Source organism: Ahaetulla prasina, chromosome 4 (genome assembly GCF_028640845.1).
Source record: "Ahaetulla prasina isolate Xishuangbanna chromosome 4, ASM2864084v1, whole genome shotgun sequence".
In the NCBI taxonomy this organism is placed as follows: domain Eukaryota; kingdom Metazoa; phylum Chordata; class Lepidosauria; order Squamata; family Colubridae; genus Ahaetulla; species Ahaetulla prasina.
The window spans coordinates 9,637,994-9,660,641 of NC_080542.1; the positions used below are offsets into that span (position 1 = coordinate 9,637,994).

General features: G+C 43.7%; 1 gene segment (V, D, J or C); it reads right to left on the minus strand.

The window, feature by feature from the left end:
* Positions 1–18,874: 18,874 nt before the first annotated feature.
* LOC131197850 (Ig heavy chain V region 3-like) lies at positions 18,875–19,424 on the minus strand. The segment is given in 2 exon segments: positions 18,875–19,251; positions 19,341–19,424. Coding segments are annotated over 2 exon segments (417 nt in total).
* Between the last annotated feature and the right edge of the window lie 3,224 nt (positions 19,425–22,648).

The following is a 22,648-nucleotide window of genomic DNA, read 5'->3' on the forward strand; positions in this document are numbered from 1 at the left end:
CTGCCACGACACGGAGTGTAGCGGTGTTGGCTCCGCCAGGGCTTCTGACGGCGATGACTGCGGACCCACAGTGGCTTATGAAGTAAGCCCGTTTGCGGTTGTCGGAGACTCCTGTAACTCGTTGCCTCCAGGAAACTTTCAAACGGGTCATATATATTCCCCATGTCTCCTGGGCAGGGTCAAGCAATTGGGTGGCGTGTAGCCGGTCATCGCTGCAATCGCTATCACCTTGCTGGGTTTGATTCTCGTAGTGAGTTCAGCTCTGTTCTGGTGCTCTGCCTCAAGATCCCATCCTCGTCGCCAATGTTAAGTTCGGGTATTGACGAGGCAGGAGACCAGGTTAGTGACAACAGCTCTTTAATATAGTGTGACCCAGCAAAGCTCTGGAGAAAAACCTCTCCTTATATACACTTCAGCCTGAGGCTGCAACCAATCAGGAACGAGATATTTCCCGCCTAAAACTCCCGCCAAAACTTACAGTAATACATTACACAAACGACTGATCTGCAGTTCAAACTTGGTAGCTTTTTGTCTGTCACAAGGGCGATGGCAACTCCACCCACTTTTATCCCCTGTGGGGTGTGGCTCAGTGACTCAGCAATCTCTGGGCCTGCCACACCTCTTCCTCTTCTGCACACACTTATCTTTTCATCGCTGCCTTGGGTCAATCCAAGATTGATCTTCCGTAGCTGTAATCTGAGGCGTTGCCAGGGAGGAGGACGGTCCGGGGGAGGGAGGCCTTGTCAGCTCCTCCTCCTGGCCTGCAGCTCGAACCTGGGGCCGTGCCAGAGAGGAGGGTCCTGGAGATGAAGGCCTTGTCGGCTCCTCCCCATCACTCTCAGAGTCATCCTCCTCCATGAGGACAGGCTCCGGGGCCAGAGTCACAACAGTATATGGTTTTTCCAGTTGCAATGGATGGCTGTGAAAGTTGTGCTATAAGGAAGGCTGAGCGCTAAAGAATTGAGGCCTTTGAACTCTGGTGCTGGAGAAAACTCCTGCGAGTCCCTTGGACTGCAAGGTGATCAAACCGGTCAGTCCTAGAGGAGATCAACCCTGACTGCTCTTTAGAAGGCCAGATCCTGAAGATGGAACTCAAATAGTTTGGTCACCTAATGAGAAGGAAGGACTCGCTGGAGAAGATACTAATGCTGGGAACGATTGAGGGCAAAAGAAGAAGGGAACGACAGAGAACCAGGTGGCTGGATGGAGTCACTGAAGCGGTCGGCATGAGTTTCAATGGACTCCAGAGGATGGTACAGTACAGGAAGGCCTCAAGGAACAGTTGTCAAAGGGGTCGCGATGGGTTGGACACAACTTCGTAACTATCAACAAGTAAGGATAGAAGGTTTAACCACATTTTTGCTAAGTAATGAATGGAGGAAATTGACAGGAGAGCTTTCAAGAAATAGCACAAGGTTGATATTAGTGGGTGTTTTCTGAAGGAGGAAACCAAAAGGTTCCTTTGAAAGGAAAATTGTGTCTGAATTTACATATCTGTTGGGATAAAAGAGCCCCTCAATGCATTGACCGATACATTTCAATGAACACAACTTGCATGTGTTTTTTAGAATAGAATATAATTTTTTATTGGCCAAGTGTGATTGGACACACAAGGAATTTGTCTTGGTGCATACGCTCTTGGTGTACATAAAAGAAAAGATACCTTCATCAAGGTACAACATTTAGAACACAATTGATGATCAATATATCAATATAAATCATAAGGATTGCCGGCAACAAAGTTACAGTCATACAGTCATAAGTGGAAAGAGATGGGTGATGGGAACGATGAGAAGATTAATAGTAGTGCAGCCGCGCGGGTGATAGACGGGGCCGCTCGTGGCTCCCATGTAACACCACTCCTGCGCAAGCTGCACTGGCTGCCTGTGGTCTTTCGGGTGCACAATACCAAAGGTATTGGTTACCACCTTTAAAGCACTCCATGGCTTAGGACTGGGCTATTTACGGGACCGCCTTCTGCTTCCGTTTGCCTCCCACCGACCCGTGCGCTCTCACAGAGAGGGACTCCTCAGGGTGCTGTCGGCCAAGCAATGCCGGCTGGTGACCCCCAGGGGAAGGGCCTTCTCGGTGGGGGCTCCTACCCTCTGGAATGAACTTCCCCCAGGACTTTGTCAACTTCCTGACCTTCGGACCTTTCGCCGCGAGCTGAAGATGTATCTATTTCTTCGAGCAGGACTGGCATAGGATTTTAGAATTTTAATATGTTATTATTGGGGTTGTAAATTTTAACTGGGTTTTATTGTCTTATATGTATTTTAAATTGGGCCATATTTGATAGGTTTTTTAATTACTGTTTTATTATATTTATTATTGTGGTTTTATTTGGCTGTTAACCACCCTGAGTCCTTCGGGAGAAGGGCGGTATAAAAATGTAAATAAATAAATAAATAAATAAATAAATAAATAAATAAATAAATAAATAAATAAATAAATAAATAAATAGTGCAAATTTAGTAAATAGTTTGACAGTGTTGAGGGAATTATTTGTTTAGCAGAGTAATGGCCTTCGGGAAAAAACTGTTCTTGTGTCAAGTTGTTCTGATGTGCAGTGCTCTATAGCGTCGTTTTGAGGGTAGGAGTTGAAACAGTTTATATCCAGGATGTGAGGGGTCTGTAAATATTTTCACGGCCCTCTTCTTGATTCATGCAGTATACAGGTCCTCAATGGAAGGCAGGTTGGTAGCCATTGTTTTTTCTGCAGTTCTAATTATCCTCTGAAGTCTGTGTTTTTCTTGTTGGGTTGCAGAACCGAACCAGACAGTTATAGAGGTGCAAATGACAGACTCAATAATTCCTCTGTAGAACTGAATCAGCAGCTCCTTGGGCAGTTGGAGCTTACTGAGTTGGCACAGAAAGAACATTCTTTGTTGTCCTTTTTTGATGATATTTTTGATGTTAGCTGTCCATTTTAGATCTTGCGATATGATAGAACCTAGAAATTTAAAGGTTTCTACTGTTGATACTGTGTTGTCTAGTATTGTGAGAGGTGGAAGTATGGAAGGGTTTCTCCTAAAGTCTACCACTATTTGTACGGTTTTGAGTGTGTTCAGTTCCAGATTGTTTTGGTTGCACCACAAGGCTAGTCGTTCGACCTCTCGTCTATATGTGGATTCGTCATTGTCTCGAATGAGACCAATCACTTTTGTGTCATCTGCGAACTTCAGTAGCTTGACAGATGGATCGTTGGAGATGCAGTCATTGGTATACAGAGAGAAGAGAAGTGGGGAGAGCACACAGCCTTGGGGGGGCCCTGTGCTAATTTTACAGGTATTTGATGTGATACTTCACCTGCTGCTTCCTGTTTGTTAGGAATGCAATTAATATTCCAGTCCAATGAAAAGAGTTATGAGCCATTTTTTCCTATGAGTTAATAGGAGAAAGGGACAGGATTTTTTGTAGTGACATGAAAGAAAAATCTGAAAAAAGAATAGCCCATCTCAAAATGATTCATGGTATTAGAGAATAATTTTTTTTATTAAAGATGATTAAAAAGGCTAGAACCTTAGATTTAGAATGTTTGCTGCAAAAATGCTTCCTTAACCTTGTTTAAAAATTTTATGATAGATCACAAACACATTAAATGTTTTACATGTTCACTGAATAAAATCCCTTCATTTTCTTTTCATTTCCAGAAAAGATTTGAAATGTCTTGTCACATTCTCCAGTGATAAACACCAACGATGGGTTATTTTATAAAAATTCTCAGCTGCCAGGTGAACATTGTACCCTTCTGAGATGGAAAATGTTCTTGAGATGTTATTGTTGATATAGGACTGAAATAACAAAAAAACTGTCACTCTTCCAAATGAGACAATATATAATTGACAAGTTTTATTCCCCAACAAAACTCCTTTGGGTAATATGCAATTGGATTTTGTGTGGGGCAACATTGGCCTTTAGCTTCAAAAGAGACAAGAGACCACATGTTCTTAATTAAAGAATAGAATAACAGAGTTGGATGGGACCTTGGAGGTCTTCTAGTCCAACCCCCTGTTTAGACAGGAAACCCTACACCACTTCAGACAAATGGTTATCCAACATTTTCTTAAAAGCTTCCAGTGTTGGAGCATTCATAACTTCCTGAGGCAAGTTGTTCCACTGATGAATTTTACTAATTGTCAGGAAATTTCTTCTTAGTTCTAAGTTGCTTCTCTCCTTGATTAGTTTCTACCCATTGCTTTTTATCCTGCCTTTAGGTGCTTTGGAGAATAGCTTGACTCCCTCTTCTTTGTGGCAGCCCCTGAGATATTGGAAGATATTGGAATTCCACAAGGAGATTCTTTTGGAGCAGATATTTTCCCAACGTATGTTTGGCTGTGTGGATATTTAGAAGGATTATCCTAAAGTTTCATTTCCATTCATCTGCCATTCTACATGCCATTCTGGTGAAGACAAATCACATCACACTGAGAGCATATGCACCAAGACAAATTCCTTGTGTGTCCAATCACACTTGGCCAATAAAAAATTCTATTCTATTCTATTCTATTCTATTCTATTCTATTCTATTCTATTCTATTCTTAAACAGGGAAGTTGGACTTGGAATTTTTCATTTTCTTTCACCAATCTCTCTAATACCCAAAACCAAACATCCTGAAATTCCCAGTAGACATTGATCTATCCTCATTGACCAATCCAGAACCTGGGGCTCAGTCAAGATGAACGGCTGCTCTGAAGAAAGGAAGGTTCTTGTGTGGCTTCAGATTCACTTCCTCTTGCTGTGACTCCTCGAACAGTAATAGACTGCTGTATCTTCAGCTTTGAGGCTGTTCATTTGCAGATACAGCTGGCTTTTGGCATTGTCCCTGGAGATGGTGAAGCGGCCCTTGACTTTGTCTGAGTAGAACTTTCTACTGGAATCAGAGTAGATGCCTGCAACCCATTCCAGATCTTTCTCAGGAGCCTGTCTCACCCAGTTCATGTGGAAGCTTTCAAAGGTGAATCCAGAACCTTGGCAGGAGAGATGGAGGGATTCTCCAGGTCTTCTCACATTCCCTCCAGATTCCACCAACTGTCCTTGAGATTGGACTCCTAAAAAGAAAGTAATTGCTTTTAGTGAGATCTCCTGCATACAAGAGCAGAATAAGGAAATAACCTTTACAGAGGGAGACTAATTACCTTTGAGGAATACTAGTAAGGACACAAGGTTTAACCACATTTTTACTCCCTCTAACGAGTGGAAGGAATTGACAGGAGACAGAATAGAATAGATTAGAACAACAGAGTTGGAAGGGACTTTGGAGGTCTCCTAGTCCAACCCCCTGCTTAGGCAGGAAAACCTACACCACTTCAGACAAATGGATATCAAACAGTTATTATAAATAGCACAAGGTTTATGTTTCTGGGTGAAACTGGGAACCATGGGGCTCCTTTATTGGGGAAATTATGCCTCGATTTACATATCTGTTGGAATAAAAGTGATGACAGGGCATGGACTGATACATTTTGATGAACATAGCTTGCATGCGCACCCGAGGTGGGTCTCAGCAGGTTCTGACCAGTTCTGGAGAACCGGTAGTGGACTAGTTCAGAGAACTGGTAAATACTCCCTCTGATTGCCGCCTTCATCTATTCTCTGCCTCCTGAGTCCCAGTTGATTGAGAGAAAATGGGGATTTTGCAGTAACCTTCCCCTGGAGTAGTAATAATAATAATAATAATAATAATAATAAGGCTCTGCGCATGCGCAAGATGGCAGCCTAGCAGGAGATCAGAGACGACGATGATGGTGTGAGGAGGGGATGGCGACGCCCAGGCGGTCTGCCGAGCAGTCTGCGCCCCCCGGTCAGACGTACCATCTCTTGAGCGGCCGGGAGAGGGGTCTTTGGACCTCCTCGGACTCACGGCTGCCAAGAATCGAGACCGGGGAAATGGGCGAGCTGCGAACGGTGGCCATTTTGTCACTCGGCCGGGCGGGAGCCGAAGAACAGCTGAGCGATGGAGGAGAGGACGGCGGTGCCCGGGTGGCTTGCCAAGCGGTTTTCGCCCCCCGGTCAGGTATTCCATCTCTCGGGCAGCCGGGAGAGAGGTCTGTGGGTCTCTTTGGACTCTCAGCTGCCGGGAACGAGACCGGGGGATGGGCGAGCTGCGGATGGCTGCCATCGGCTGCGAACAAGGCCGCGGCTTGTGTTTGGCTGTTGGGAAGCCGTGGCTGGGTTTCCCTCCCGTTTTGGATATCTGGCGTTCCCGGATTATTTCGGGGCTTTTCCAGCTCTCCCTGGTCTTCCCAGGTCTTCCTCTGGATTCGGTGGATGGGCCTGGGGTGAAGGACTGTGAAAGGTCCCCTGGTGGCCCCTGCTGGAGGTATCCTGGCCTAGTTCGGCCTGGTCCGGCCTGGTCCGGCCTAGTTGGGCCTGCTTCTTCCCGGGACCAGGAAGTTACATGGTCATCTGTAACATGGGTCATCAGCATTTTTCATCTTGCACTTTATATGGCTGACTTGAGACTTTTTGGGTCATGGCCATTTTTGGAACTTTCCGGGAAGATGACTGGAGACTGACTGGTGTATCGGGGCCTGATTCTGAAACATCTACTTTGGAAACATCTATTTTGGAAATATCTGGGACGCCGCTGACGGGGGAGAGGAGTACCACCTCTTCTTGGCTCTAGGTTATGGATTTCAGGACTGAGCTTTGTGCAGAGTAGCAATAACTTTACTATCAGACTATATCTGCCTATTATACCATCTTGTACCAGCTTGAAGCCAGCCACCATCTGGAGACATATCGGAAGATGGATATCCATTTGGACTTGGCATTACATCTCACCATCCCAGACATTACTACCTCCCATCGTCTTCTTTCTCCTGTTATGTTTTTTAATGTATTTATATGCGATATTCTGCTTTAGAACTCTTGCGCCTGCGAGGTGCCCCCGCCTCGCAGGAATGGCCCGCTTCATTACCAAGGGCCGGCCTCAATGACGGGTCTTGGGATCCACAGAGGTGGCATGCGAAGAAAAAGAGCCTTTGGGGTTTTTTAGATAGGGCTTTTTTAAGGGGTGGGAGGGTTAGGGCGGGCGTTGGGGGTAGCCCGTCGGGTGGGGAGCCAGTCCTTGCGCGCGCTCGTGACGGTCCTTTAATGGGTTCGGAGATTAGGGGGGGAGATTGCGTTCCTGTTGGTGAGGGTGGTTTGATTTGCACGGTAAGTGGGAGGGGCAGATATGGCGGAAGGGGGGGATCATATTGTTTTGGGGGGGCGCGCGTTCGATGTTTGCAGGCGATCGCACGCCCCGATCCCCCGTCCCTTTCCCGTTCCCCGGATGGTCAAGACCCTCAGAGCCTGGGCCTTCGGCTCATGTTATGCAACGCACGGTCCGTAGTTAATAAGGCCCCCCTAATATACGATCTTATTCAGGGGGGCGCCGCGGACCTTATAGGCGTTACGGAAACCTGGTTGGGCACGGAAGGAGGCGTGCCCCTTGTTGAGATGTGCCCGCCGGGTTTCCGTGCATTCCATCAGCCGAGGGCTCAGGGTAGGGGTGGGGGGGTGGCGGTTGTGATTAGAGAGAGCCTAGAGCCGAGGGAGACCACTGTACCTCAGATTACCGGGTCCGAATCCCTCTTTGTGAGATGGGGTCATAGGTGTCAGATGGGCTTGCTGGTCACGTACCTGGCTCCTTGCTATGTGACAGCTGCCCTGCCCGAGCTCCTGGAGGTGCTTGCTGGGGTGGCAGTTTAGTCATGGGGGACTTTAACTTGCCATCTTCCGGCTCGTCATCGACAGCAGCTCGGGAGTTCACGGCTTCCATGACGGCCTTGGACCTGACCCAAGTAGTTGATGGCCCTACTCACATTGGGGGTGGCACTTTGGACCTGCTTTTTGTCTCTGGTCAGTGGTTGAGAGATCTGGACTTGAAGGAAATAGTCATTGAACCTTTGTCATGGTCAGATCACTCTCTCCTTCGCCTGGACTTTCGGACCGCCATTCAACACCGCAGGGAGATGGAGCCGATACGTTGGTTCCGTCCCAGGCGCCTGATGGACCCGGAGAGGTTCCGGACGGAGCTTGGGCCATTTCCTGAGGGCCTGGCTCACGGCTCGGTTGAGGAACTTGTTGCGGCCTGGGAACGGGCCGCGGCGGGGGCCTTAGACCGTGTCGTGCCTTTGCGGCCTCTGACCCGGTGCAGATCCCAACCGGCTCCTTGGTTCTCCGAGGAGCTGAGAGGGATGAAGCGTGGGAGAAGACGCCTAGAGAGTTCCTGGAGGTCTAGCCGTTCGGAAGCTGATCGGACACTAGTGAAGTCCCATAATAGGGCTTACCTAGTGGCATTGAGGGAAGCGAGGCGTAGCTACACCTCCTCCCTCATTGCATCGGCAGATAACCGCCCAGCCGCCCTGTTTCGGGTGACTCGTTCCCTCCTTCACCAGGGGGAGCGGGATGACACGTTGCAGGGACGTGCTGAGGAGTTTAACAGTTATCTATACGATAAAATCGTTCAGCTTCGGGATGGTCTGGACCAAAATTGCGGTGCCTCAGGTGAGATGGCTCAGGGTGGTCTTGGTGACATTTTATGGGATGAGTTTGACCTTGTGGCTCCCGAGGACATGGACAGGTTGTTGGGTAGGTTGAATGCCACCACGTGTTTACTGGACCCGTGCCCCTCCTGGTTAGTGCTGGCCGCTCAGGAGGTGACACGAGGCTGGCTCCAGGCAATTACAAGCGCTTCCTTGGTGGAGGGAGTCTTTCCGGCCACCTTGAAAGAGGCGGTGGTGAGACCCCTCCTCAAGAAGCCTTCCCTGGACCCGGCTGTTTTAGGTAATTATCGTCCGGTCTCCAACCTTCGCTTCGCGGCGAAGGTTGTAGAGAGTATGGTGGCATATCAGTTTCCCTTACACCTGGATGAAACTGTCTATCTAGACCCATTCCAGTCCGGTTTCTGGCCCGGTTACAGCACTGAGACGGCTTTGGTCGCGTTGGTGGATGATCTCTGGAGGGCTAGGGATAGGGGCTGTTCCTCTGCCCTGGTCCTATTAGACCTCTCAGCGGCTTTTGATACCATCGACCATGGTATCCTGCTGCGCCGGTTGGAGGGAGTGGGAGTGGGAGGCATCGTTTATCGGTGGTTCTCCTCCTATCTCTCCGATCGGTCGCAGACGGTGTTGACAGGGGGGCAGAGGTCGACTCCGAGGCGCCTCACTTGTGGGGTGCCGCAGGGGTCGATCCTCTCGCCCCTTCTGTTCAACATCTATATGAAGCCGCTGGGTGAGCTCATCAGTGGCTTCGGTGTGAGGTACCAGCTGTACGCTGATGACACCCAGCTGTACTTTTCCACACCGGGCCACCCCAACGAAGTATCGAAGTGCTGTCCCGGTGTTTGGAGGCCGTACAGGTCTGGATGGGGAGAAACAAGCTCAGGCTCAATCCCTCCAAGACAGAGTGGCTGTGGATGCCGGCATGCCGGTACAGTCAGCTGAGTCCACGGCTGACTGTTGGGGGCAAGTCATTGGCCCCGATGGAGAGGGTGCACAACTTGGGCGTCCTCCTGGATGAACGGCTGTCTTTTGAAGACCATTTGACGGCCGTCTCCAGGAGAGCTTTCTACCAGGTTCGCCTGGTGCGCCAGTTGTGCCCCTTTCTAGACCGGGATGCCCTATGCACGGTCACTCACGCCCTCGTGACGTCTCGCCTGGATTACTGCAATGCTCTCTACATGGGGCTCCTCTTGAAGGGCATCCGGAGACTGCAGTTAGTTCAGAATGCGGCTGCGCGGGTTATAGAGGGAGCCCCTCGTGGCTCCCGTATGACATCTATCCTGCGCAGACTGCACTGGCTACCTGTGGCCTTCCGGGTGCGCTTCAAGGTTTTGGACCGCCTACTGCTACCGAATACCTCTCACCGACCCATATGCTCTCACAGAGAGGGACTCCTCAGGGTGCCGTCAGCTAGGCAATGTTGTCTGGCGACGCCCAGGGGAAGGGCCTTCTCTGTGGGGGCTCCCACCCTCTGGAACGAACTCCCCCCAGGACTCCGTCAACTTCCAGACCTCCGAACCTTCCGTCGCGAGCTTAAGACACATTTATTCATCTGTGCAGGACTGGACTAGATTTTAAATTTATAGGGGTTTTAATTAGTTTTAATATTTATATCATTTTTTAAGAATCGGGCTTTAGAATAAGTTTTTTAAATGGTTATTTTAATTTGTATATATATGTTTTTAATTGCCTGTGAACTGCCCTGAGTCCTTCGGGAGATAGGGCGGTATACAAATAATAATAATAATAATAATAATAATAATAATAATAATAACAACAACAATAATAATAACAACAACAACAACAACAACAACTATTATTATTATTATTATTATTATTATTATTATTATTATTATTATTATTATTATTATTATTATTATTATTATTTAATTTTTATACCGCCCTTCTCCCGAAGGACTCAGGGCGGTTCACAGCCAAGTAAAAACCAACAATAGATAAATGTGATACAGATAAAACCAATGATTAAAAAACTTATTCAATTTGGCCCCAGTTAAAATACATAAAACCCCATTAAAATTTAAAAAATCAATAATAAAAATACTAAAAAATTCTATGCCAGTCCTGCGCGGAAGAATTGATACGTCTTCAGCTTGCGGCGAAAGGTCTGAAGGTCAGGAAGTTGTCGAAGTCCTGGGGGAAGTTCGTTCCAGAGGGTAGGAGCCCCCACAGAGAAGGCCCTTCCCCTGGGGGCCACCAGCCGACATTGTTTGGCTGATGGCACCCTGAGGAGTCCCTCCCTATGAGAGCGCACGGGTCGGTGGGAGGCAAATGGTAGCAGTAGACGGTCCCGTAAATAACCTGGTCTAAGCCACTGAGCGCTTTAAAGATCATAACCAACACCTTGAAGTGGGGAGGAAATGGAGATTTTACAGTAACCTTCCCCTGGAGTGGGGTGGAAATGGAGACAGCTCGCCTGTCTGGAACCCTCACCACATTTCTGACATCAATACAATTGAACGTGTCCAGAAATATTTTACAAGAAGAGTTCTTCATTCCTCTGAAAACAACAAAATACCTTATCCCACCAGACTTGAAATCCTAGGCTTAGAAAACTTGTGTCAAGGTTCCAGAAATACCTCTTCTGCGTAAAAGAGACTCGGAGGCATTTTTTTCTTTTTCTCAAAGTCCTTTACTAGCATGAGGAGACTGGCACACGATGAGTGCAATTCCCAAAACTGAAGTTCCGGATTCGTTTTCCCAGTTATACAAACCCCAATAGTCCCACCCCCCTGACCCCTCTGATGATCACACATTCTTCCAGTTCATTCGAGTAACTTCTTGCCACTCTTCCTGCAGACATGAACGCCATCCGACCTTGACCGCTGGAAGAATGTTACCATACCCCTCAACCCCCCCTCCTCCCCTCAAGATAAAAATGTGGCAGCGTCTGGAAACCTAAAGTTTAATATGGTTTCCAGGCCTGACAGGCGTCCCCTCTTGGAAAAGAAACTATATCCTAGGAAAGAAAAACAAAGAGTCGATAAAAAAAAGTGCCAATGGTGCACAATTCCCTTCTACCCCCCCCCTCCCCTCTCCAAGAGGTTTCTTAGGTTTGTCAGGGAAAGTGTCGTGAAATTGTTTAATTAAATTGTCCGCATTCACTTTCCAACTTTTGACCCAAGTAGATTCAGATAATGGGTATCCCTTCCAGTGGACTAAGTATTGTAATTGACCTCTGTAGAGTCTAGAGTCAAGAATTTTCTTGATTTCATAGTGGGTTTCACCTTGGATTATCAAGGGGGGTGGGGGAGCGGTAGGGTGAGGCCTTAGGCGGGATTGTCTAGCAGGTTTTATTAAGCTGGTATGGAATACCGGGTGTATTCTTCCCAACATGCGAGGGAGTTTGAGTTGGACGGTTACGGGATTAATAATTTTTACAATGGGGAAAGGACCCAAAAATTTTGGACTGAATTTCCTGCTGGGTATTCGTAATCTTAGATACTTAGTAGACAAAAAGACTTTATCTCCAATGCGAAAAGGGGGTTGAAGGGAACGGTGTTTGTCAGCTTGGGCTTTGTAATTTCGAGCTGTTACAGCTAAAGCCTTTTTTGTATTTTCCCAACCTTTTTTTAATAAATTCATCCAGTCTGTTAGGGAGACTGAAGTGGGGGGTTCTCTTGCGTTCATCGGAACGGCTTCGAGCTTCAGTAATTTCTCTCTCTCTGGTGGGAGGGAAAGTGAATCTAGGCTGAGCTAAAGGCTCTCGAGGTCTCACCTCCAGCCGCTCAAAAGTTTCAGGGAGGTCTAATAGAGACTGGGATTTCAGGGGGTCTCTCAGGTCCCAATCCAGGGACTCTCCCGATTCTCCAGGTTTTATTGCCCTCCAGTGAGGTTGAGAAGAGGGAGGGGGCTCTCCATTCCCCCCCCCCCGGGGAAATGTTTTCTCCCGACTGGCAGCTCACCCATGAATCAGAGTCCTTGGGGCGTTCTCCAAGCGGACAAGCAGGCTCTTCCTTTTCGGGGCTTCGGGTCCTGTCGTCAGATGTGAAATAGGTGACTTCTACTAAATCGTTAGAATCCTGTTTCGTGGCTCCTTCTACGCTTTCAACTTGCTGCTCTTCCATCTTCACTGGGTCTTTGCACCGCTGTGGAGGTTGCGGAGACTGGGGCCCAGCACCCCTCTAACGGGCCCCCTCTGAGAGGAGGAGAGGGTACCGTTAGCAAAAGAAAGTTTTTAATGTTTTGGGAATAATGTCAAGGTTCCAGAAATACCTCTTCTGCGTAAAAGAGACTCGGAGGCATTTTTTTCTTTTTCTCAAAGTCCTTTACTAGCATGAGGAGACTAGCACACGATGAGTGCAATTCCCAAAACTGAAGTTCCGGATTCGTTTCCCCAGTTATACAAACCCCAATAGTCCCACCCCCCTGACCCCTCTGATGGTCACACGGTCCCACGTTCTTCCAGTTCATTCGAGTAACTTCTTGCCACTCTTACTGCAGACGTGAACGCCACCCGACCTTGACCGCTGGAAGAATGTTACCATACCCCTCAACCCCCCCTCCTCCCCTCAAGATAAAAATGTGGCAGCGTCTGGAAACCTAAAGTTTAATATGGTTTCCAGGCCTGACAACTTGGAACTCCATCGCCTTCGACAAGACCTAAGTTTAACTCACAGAATCATCTATTGTAATATCCTTCCTGTTAAAGACTACTTCAGCTTTAATTGCAATAATACAAGAGCAACCAATAGATTTAAACTTCATGTCAACCGCTTTAATCTAGATTGCAGAAAATATGACTTCTGTAACAGAATCATCAGTGCTTGGAACACTTTACCTGACTCTGTGGTCTCTTCCCATAATCCCAAAAGCTTTAACCAAAACCTTTCTACTATTGGCTTCACCCCATTCCTAAGAGGACCATAAGAGGTGTGCATAAGAGCACAAACGGGCCTACCGTTCCTGTCCTATTTTTTTTCTTCTTCTTCTTCTTATATATATATTGCTCCCAGAAGCACGAAGCTGAAGCCTGAAGATGACGAATGAGACTTCGTCGAAACGTCGCCAAGACACTTCCAATTTTACACGGGAGAAAACCCGAACAACCAAAGACCTATATACAAACACCCGTGAAAACCTCAGAAAACAAATATATATATATATATATATATATATATATATATATATATATATATATATATATATATATATATATATATATATATATATATATATATATGCTTATACCTTCTAATATTTACTCATATATATGTTGTTTTTTTAATTTTTTTTTTATTCAAAAAGTTTTACAAAAAAAAAAATTTTTTTCCCCTTTCCCCCCCACCCCCTCCCCTTCAAAACACCCCTTCCCCCCTCCCCCCCTGGCTTCCCGGAACAAACACAAGGTATAGTTAAAAATAAAACAAACATATGCTAAAAAAATTTTTTTTTCCCAAAACTATTATACCAATTCTCCCTCTCTAGCTCTGACTTCCTCCTTACATAACCAAATCCTTCAAAAAATTAACAATAAACAGTAATAAAATATATAAATCAGTAGAACAAATTAATCCTAAAATATTTAAAACCAGCTAAAGCATAAAAATCCAATCCAGTTCAGAGAATATCTCCCTTATAGCTTCTATAACCATATAACCATATAATTTCCCCCCAAGTCCTTCTTACATAAGATCTTTCAAGAATATTCTATTTAAAATTCAATACAACAGATTATAAAATTTATAAAATTTCAATAGAGAAAATTACAATATTATTTAATTAATTACAATATCTATTCAACTTTAGTCCTTCCTCATCAAAGTCCAGTATATCCAAATATCTAGTCTCTTATAATCACGAATTGCCTTCGGGACACTAATATTTTGTCTATTAATATTTAAAAAAACCTTGTTTCAAAATAATACTTTTGTCTCTTGCCATTTTTTGGTGCATTAATCTCTGTCTTTCCTTCCTTGCTCCTTTTAAAAGTCAATCACAATATTTCCTAGTAATTCCTTATGTCCAGAAATCCAAAAATTACTGCCGATATTCCATCAGTCCAAAAGAGAACTCTTGGGAAACATTAAGCTTGTGAGTCTTTTCCATTTGAGGACAATCTCCTGTAGCACAAATTCAGGCAGCTCATCCAAACTATTTAAAGAAAACTTCTTTAGATCGCCTTGTTTCTTCACGATCAAATCTTCATATTTATCCACTTTTATTTGTATGTCCTCCATTCCATTTTCCGAATAATTGCATTGGTTAATTTGCTCCAAACTCTCATCCAAAACGTCCCCATTTTTATCAATTCATATTTTGAATAATTAAATACATACTTTCTGTGTAGTCCTGTATAAAGTCACGAATCCATTCTTCTGAAAGAACCTCCATAACAAAATTCCTGCTGAGAATCCCTTGTAAAGTACTTAAACAGCGTAATATAATCCAACAGTCCACAGTCAAACACAATAAGATAAAATCTCCATTCAGTTTCGATTCAACAGCAAAGCTCCCTTTGATGTATCGCTCTGCTTTCAGTTTCTCTAAAACGAAACTGAAGGGGGGGCGGAAGTCAGAAAATCAAAAATACTTGCAAACCAATAATTGTTCCTCACACTCGTTCCGCCTGCTTTTCGTATCCACAAAAAGAAATCAATTGTTAGCAGAAGTGGACACCTTCCTCTTTTCTGCTTTTTCAGGAGCGCAGAGAATACTGGAGGTGGGGGAGGGGTAAATAAGGGGATTCGACCGTTCAGGACTTTGTATTACAAAAACAAAGCCCCTAGGGGAATCTACCCAAATCCTCCCCCTTGCTCTGTCTCTCTCTTTCAACCAGAGAGAGAAATGAAGCCGGGATCAGTTGTTAAGTCCGGCTTTTACCATATTCAATGCGGAGTGCCATAAATTAGCACCCAACGAGAAAGGTGGCGCCACCCAGAAGCCGCAGAAGACTTATATATGTTTATATACTATATAAACTTTTGTTTGTATGATACTTATAAATATTGTTGTCGCCTTCGACAAGACCTAAGTTTAACTCACAGAATCATCTATTGTAATATCCTTCCTGTTAAAGACTACTTCAGCTTTAATTGCAATAATACAAGAGCAACCAATAGATTTAAACTTCATGTCAACCGCTTTAATCTAGATTGCAGAAAATATGACTTCTGTAACAGAATCATCAGTGCTTGGAACACTTTACCTGACTCTGTGGTCTCTTCCCATAATCCCAAAAGCTTTACCAAAACCTTTCTACTATTGGCTTCACCCCATTCCTAAGAGGACCATAAGAGGTGTGCATAAGAGCACAAACGGGCCTACCGTTCCTGTCCTATTTTTTTTTTCTTCTTCTTCTTATATATATATATATATATATGCTTATACCTTCTAATATTTACTCATATATATGTTTATATACTATATAAACTTTTGTTTGTATGATACTTATAAATATTGTTGTGACAAAAATAAATAAATAAAAATAAATAAAATTAAGTATCCTTCCCCTGCCACACCTGCAAGCCACGCCCCACCAAGCCATGCCACACCCACCAAGCCACGCCCACAGAACAGGTAGTAAAAAAAAATTGAATCCCACCACTGATGTGCATTGTATAATTAACATTCCTGGCTGTGAGAAAAGCATTGAACCTCTTTTTTTCCCCATGAGTTAATAGGAAAAAGAACCAGTTTGCTGTACATTCACTAAAACAAAAAACTGAAAATTATCAGCCCTGATCAAATGATTTAGGGTGATAGAAAATAAACTTAATTATCACAGAGTATATAAAAAAACCTAGCATACCAGATTTGGAATGTTTGCTACAAAATTGCTTCCTTCACCTTTGTTTATTTTATGGAAGGTCCCAAATTTATGTACAAATATATGTACAAATATTATGTACAAATATATGCTCTCAGTGTACTTTTATGTACACTGAGAGCATATGCACCAAGACAAATTCCTTGTGTGTCCAATCACACTTGGCCAATAAAAAATTCTATTCTATTCTATTCTATTCTATTCTATTCTATTCTATTCTATTCTATTCTATTCCATTCCATTCCATTCTATTCTATTCTATTCTATTCTAAATACATTAAAAAACAATTAAGCTTTAAGCGACACTTTCTTGGGGCCACTCAACTCTCTAAGTCTTTGCTTGCGACCAAATGCACTCTCTCAATTCAAACAGAACGTTAAAGAATTCTCTTTGTATTGTTCCAAAGATTCTGTTTCCTCCATGTTAACTCTTGTAAGACATTGCTTCCCACTAAGGACTATAGTTTCTCCAGAACCTAAATTCTTTTCAGTTCCAGATTTGAAATCCCTGGATACATTTCTTGGGCGATGAAGACCAAAAATCCATCCTTTTATAAACGTTTCTCAGTTTCACACTGAAGTCTTCTGAGATGTAAAATTTTCCTGAGAGCGTTTCATTGAGTTATTACAAAAATTAAATCAAAAAGTATCTGGCCTCCAAAAGATCTAATGACAGTTCATTTAATTCCCTTCCCAAGCCCCACCAGTTGCATCGACAATGTGAGTTTAAGGTTTAACCACATATTTTGCTCTGCCAATGAATGGAGGTCATTGAAAGGAGACGTTTCTTGGAATACTGCATTCAGTTTTGGTTGATTCAATGTGGAGACTCTAGAAAGAGTGCAGAGAAGAGCAACAAAGATGATTATGGGACTGGAGGCAAAAATATATGAAGAACGGTTGCAGGAACTGGGCCAGGGGTGAAATGTTCCTGGTTCAGACCGGATCGGCCAATCCAGTAGCAATGGTGGCGGGTGGTTTGGAGAACTGGTAGCAAAAATCCCTGGACCCCCGCCCACCCAATGCCCGGTCACCCACTTCCCTGCTTGCTGCTTCTTTTAAAAAATGCTTTTAAAATGTAAAAAAGAGACTCTGACAATCACAGCAGAGCCACACGATCGTCAGAGCCTCTTTTTTTTATACTTTTAAAAGCATTTTTACAATCTATTTGGCCAAATAGTTGTAAAAAATGCTTTTAAAAGGTTAAAAAAAGGCTTTAATGATCACAGCTGAGCCACATGATCGTCAGAGCCTTTTTTTTTTTTTTTTTTACTTTTAAAAGCATTTTTGAAGAATCTGTTTGGCCGAATAGGTTGTAAAAAATGCTTCGAAGAGGTTAAAAGAAAGGCTCTGACGATCCAGCTGAGCTGCCTAATCATCAGAGATTCTCTCTCTCTCTTTTTTTTACTTTTAAAAGCATTTTTTTTTACAACCTGCATGTGCAGCCAGCGAACCGGTAGTAAACCGGTTCAGATTTCATCACTTTTTTTTTTTTAATTTACATTTATATCCTGCCTTTCTCCGAAGACTCAGGGCGGCTTACAGTGTGTAAGGCAATAGTCTCATTCTATTTGTATATTTACAAAGTCAACTTATTGCCCCCCCAACAATCTGGGTCCTCATTTTACCTACCTTATAAAGGATGGAAGGCTGAGTCAACCTTGGACCTGGTGGGACTAGAACCTGCAGTAATTGCAGGCAGCTGTGTTTTAATAACAGGCTTCTTACAGCCTGAGCTATACTGAACTGGGTATGTCTAGTTTAATGAAGAGAAGGACTAGGGGTGATATGATAGCAGTGTTCCAATAGCTCAGGGGCTGCCACAAAGAAGAGGGAGTCAAGCTATTTTCGGGTGGTTGGATTAGAAGACCTTCAAGGTTCCTTCCAACTCTGTTATTCTATTCTATTCTGTTCTGTTATTTTACTCTATTCTACTCTATTCTTTTATTATCCTATCCTATCCTATCCTATCCTATCCTATCCTATCCTATCCTATCCTATCCTATCCTATCCTATCCCTTTTCTTATTCTATTCTATTCTATTCTATTCTATTCTATTCTATTCTATTCTATTCTATTCTTTCAGGAAATAGGACATTTTCGTACAGCAAACTCTCTAATTGGATACCTAGAAGAAAATACTCCTTAAGATCTCATTTTAAAGTGATCAATTGGCTAATCAAGGATCTAGAATTGGATTTGTAACTAATACCATTTCTCCAGGTGGGTAGGCAGTTGGATTTTGTGACAATGTTGCCCAAAACTGAGCAGAGGACATACCTTCCTAGTTCTCAAAGGAGATTCTAACAGAGCAGATATTTCCCCAATGTCTGGTTGGCCAGTTTGGATTTATCAAAGGTATTAACCAAAAGTTCCTTTCCATCCCTCCACCATGGCAATAATAATAATAATAATAATAATAAAAACTACATTCCATTCCAGAGAAGCCATATCAACTGTAACATAGAGAAATGGTCTTGGAGTTTTTAATTTTGTCAAAACAAACTCTTTGATACCTAGAACAAATTTCTAGGTATCCTGAATTTCTCACTAGACAATGATCAGTCCACATCGACTGATCCCGGATCTGTGGCTCAGCCATTTGAAGAGCTATTCTGAAGAAAGGAAGGTTCTTGCTTGGCTTCAGATCCACTTCTTCTCATTGTGTCACCAGCACAGTAATAGACTCCCGTGTCTTCAGTTTTGAGGCGGCTCATTTGCAGATGCAGCTGGCTTTTGACATCGTCCCTGGAGACGGCGAAGCGTCCCTTCACTTTGTCAGAGTAGAGAGTTCCAGAAACGGGGCTTATATATGCCACCCATTCAAGGCCTTTCCCAGGAGCCTGTCTCACCCAGTGCATGTTATAGATGCTGAACGTGAATCCAGAGGCTTGGCAGGAGAGACGGAGGGACTCTCCAGGTCTTCTCACATCCCCTCCGGACTCCACCAACTGGACTTGAGACTGGACTCCTAAAAAGAATTTTGTTGTTTAAATGAGATCTTCATACAAGACCAGAATACGGTAATAAATTTACATAGGGGAATAATGATATAATTACCTTTGAGGACTACTAGGAAGGACACAAGGTTTAACCACATTTTTGCTTGGTAATGAATGGTGGTAATGGACAGGAGAGGGTTCAGGAAATACCACAAAGTTGAGATTGGTGGGTGTTGCCTGGAGGGAGAAACCAAAGGGCTCCTTTAAAGGGGAAACTGTGTCTCAATTTACATATCTCTCAGGATAAAAGAGACCCTAAATGCATTGAGCAATGCATTCAAGGAACATAACTTGCATGTGTGTTTTGCAATTAATATTCCAGTCCTATGAAACGGGTGAGGACCCATTTTTTTCCTATGAGTTAATAGGAGAAAGGGACAGTTTTTTTCTACGTGAACTGAAAGAAAAGCCTGAAAAAAGAATAAAGGTAAAGGTTCCCCTCACACATACGTGCTAGTCATTCCCGACTCTAGGGGGCAGAGCTCATCTCCGTTTCAAAGCCGAAGAGCCAGCACTGTCCAAAGACATCTCCGTGGTCATGTGGCCAGCATGACTAAACACCAAAGGTGCACGGAATGCTGTTACCTTCCCACCAAAGGTTCTACTTGCATTTTTACGTGCTTTCGAACTGCTAGGTTGTCAGAAGCTGGGAGGGAGCTCACGCTGTTACACGGCAGCACTAGGGATTCGAACCGCTGAACTGCTGACCTTTCGATTAACAAGCTCAGAGTCTTAGCCAACTGAGCCTCTGCATCCCTGAAAAAAGAATAGTCCATCTCAAAATGATTCAAGGTATTAGAGAATAAACCTTCTTATTACAGATGATACAAAAAGGCTGGAAAAATACCCCCTCTGACTTTTTTTTATAGAATATTCTACTCTATTCTTCTATTCTATTCTACCCTATTCTTCTATTCTACTCTATTCTTCTACTCTATTATCCTATCCTATCCTATCCTATCCTATCCTATCCTATCCTATCCTATCCCTTTTCTTATTCTATTCTAGTCTAGTCTAGTCTAGTCTAGTCTAGTCTAGTCTAGTCTAATCTTGTCTAGTCTATTCTTTCAGGAAATAGGACATTTTCTTACAGTAAATTCTCTAATTAGATACTCGGAAGAAAATACTCCTTAAGATCTCATTTTAAAGTGATCAATTGGCTAATCAAGGATCTAGGATTGGATTTGTAACTAATACCATTTCTCCAGGTGGGTAGGCAGTTGGATTTTGTGACAACGTTGCCCAAAACTGAGCAGAGGACATACCTTCCTAGTTCTCCAAGGAGATTCTAATAGAACTGATATTTCCCCAATGTCTGGTTGGCCAGTTTGGATTTATCGAAGGCATTAACCAAAAGTTAATAAAATAAAAGTTGACTTTGTATATAATATACAAATGGATGAAGACTATTGCTTAACACTGTGTAAGCCGCCCTGAGTCTTCGGAGAAGGGCGGGATATAAATAAAAAAAAAAATTAATCCTTCCTTTCCATCCCTTTGCCGTGGCAATAAAAAAAACCAAACCTACATTCCATTCCAGAGAAGCCAAGTCAACTGTAACATAGACAAATGGTCTTGGAGTTTTTAATTTGGTCAAAGCAAACTCTCTGATAACTAGAACAAAACGTCCTGAATTTCTCACTAGACAATGATCAGTCCTAATCGACTAATCCCGGATCTGTGGCTCAACCATTTGAAGAGCTATTCTGAAGAAAGGAAGGTTCTTGCTTGGCTTCAGATCCACTTCTTCTCACTGTGTCGCCAGCACAGTAATAGACTGTGCAGTTATCTGCATCCAAAACAGGCCACTTGGGGACTCCTCAGAGGATTGGGGACGGTTGGGCAGGGTGAGCCAGAGTGGGATTTGGAGATTCTATGAACTGCATGGAATCTTAGCTGTGAACCCCCAGTGGCCCACCCCTGGCTGCGCATGATGTATCCAGCCCACGGCCACCAGTTTGATACCGCTGCATGATTGGATATGTACAAACAAAAGAGTGCTAATGTTCTCCCTTGATGGGGATCAGTCTTAATTGGATAATCAAGGGACTGATGCAGGATTTTTAATTTATAATGTATACATTGTTTTACCTATTCACTGAATATAGTAGTAAAATCCTTTCCTTTTGTTTTCATTTCCAGGAAAGATTTGAAATGCCATGACACATTCTCTGGCAACGAACACCAATGATATATTATTTTACATACATTCCCAGCTTCCTTGTGTGTATAGTAACCTCCTGAGAGGGCAAAGTTTCTTGAGACTCAGTGAATTATGATGAAAATATCAAAAACCGATCCTCATTGAGTAATCCTGGGTCTGAGGCTCAGTCATATTGAACAGCTGCTCTGAAGAAAGGAAGGTTCTTGTAAGGCCTCAGATTCACTTCCTCTCACTGTGTCTCCAGCACAGTAATAGACGGCCGTGTCTTCAGCTTTGAGGCTGTTCATTTGCAGATACAGCTGGCTTTTGGCATTGTCCCTGGAGATGGTGAAGCGGCCCTTGACTTTGTCTGAGTAGTAAATACTTCCAGAACCAGAGCTTATGTATGCCACCCATTCCAGGCCTTTCCCTGGAGCCTGTCTCACCCAAGCCATCCAGTAGCTACTGAAGGTGAATCCAGAGGCTTGGCAGGAAAGACGGAGGGACTCTCCAGGTCTTCTCACACCCCCTCCAGACTCCACCAACTGGACTTGAGATTGGACTCCTAAAAAGAATGTTGTTTTTTAAATGAGATCTTCTTCATACAAGAGCAGATTACGGTAATAAACTTTACATAGGGGCATAATGATATAATTACCTTTGAGGACTACTAGGAAGGACACAAGGTTTAACCACATTTTTGGTCAGTAGTGAATGGTACTGGAAAATGGACAGGAGAGGGTTCAGGAAATACCACAAAGTTGAGATTGGTGGGTGTTGTTTGATAAGGGAAACCAAAGGGCTCCTTTAAAGGGGAAATTGTGTCTCAATTTACATATCTCTCAGGATAAAAGAGCCTCTCAGTGCATTGGCCAAGACATTCAGTGAACATAACTTGCATGTGCATTTTGCAATTAATATTCCAGTCCTATGAAAAGGGTGAGGATCAATTTTTTCCTATGAGTTAATAGGAGAAAGGGACAGGTTTTTTGTACGTGAACTGAAAGAAAAGCCTGAAAAAAGAATAGCCGGTCTCAAAACGATTCAAGGTATTAGAGAATAAACTTTATTATTACAGATGATATAAAAATGCTGATCTAACATCAGAGTTAGAATGTTTGCTACCAAATTTTTTCCTTAACCTTTTCTTCATTTTATGGTGCACACATTAAATGGCAGATAAGCTTCAAGCAACGCTTTGCAAAGCAATTGCTCTTAGACTT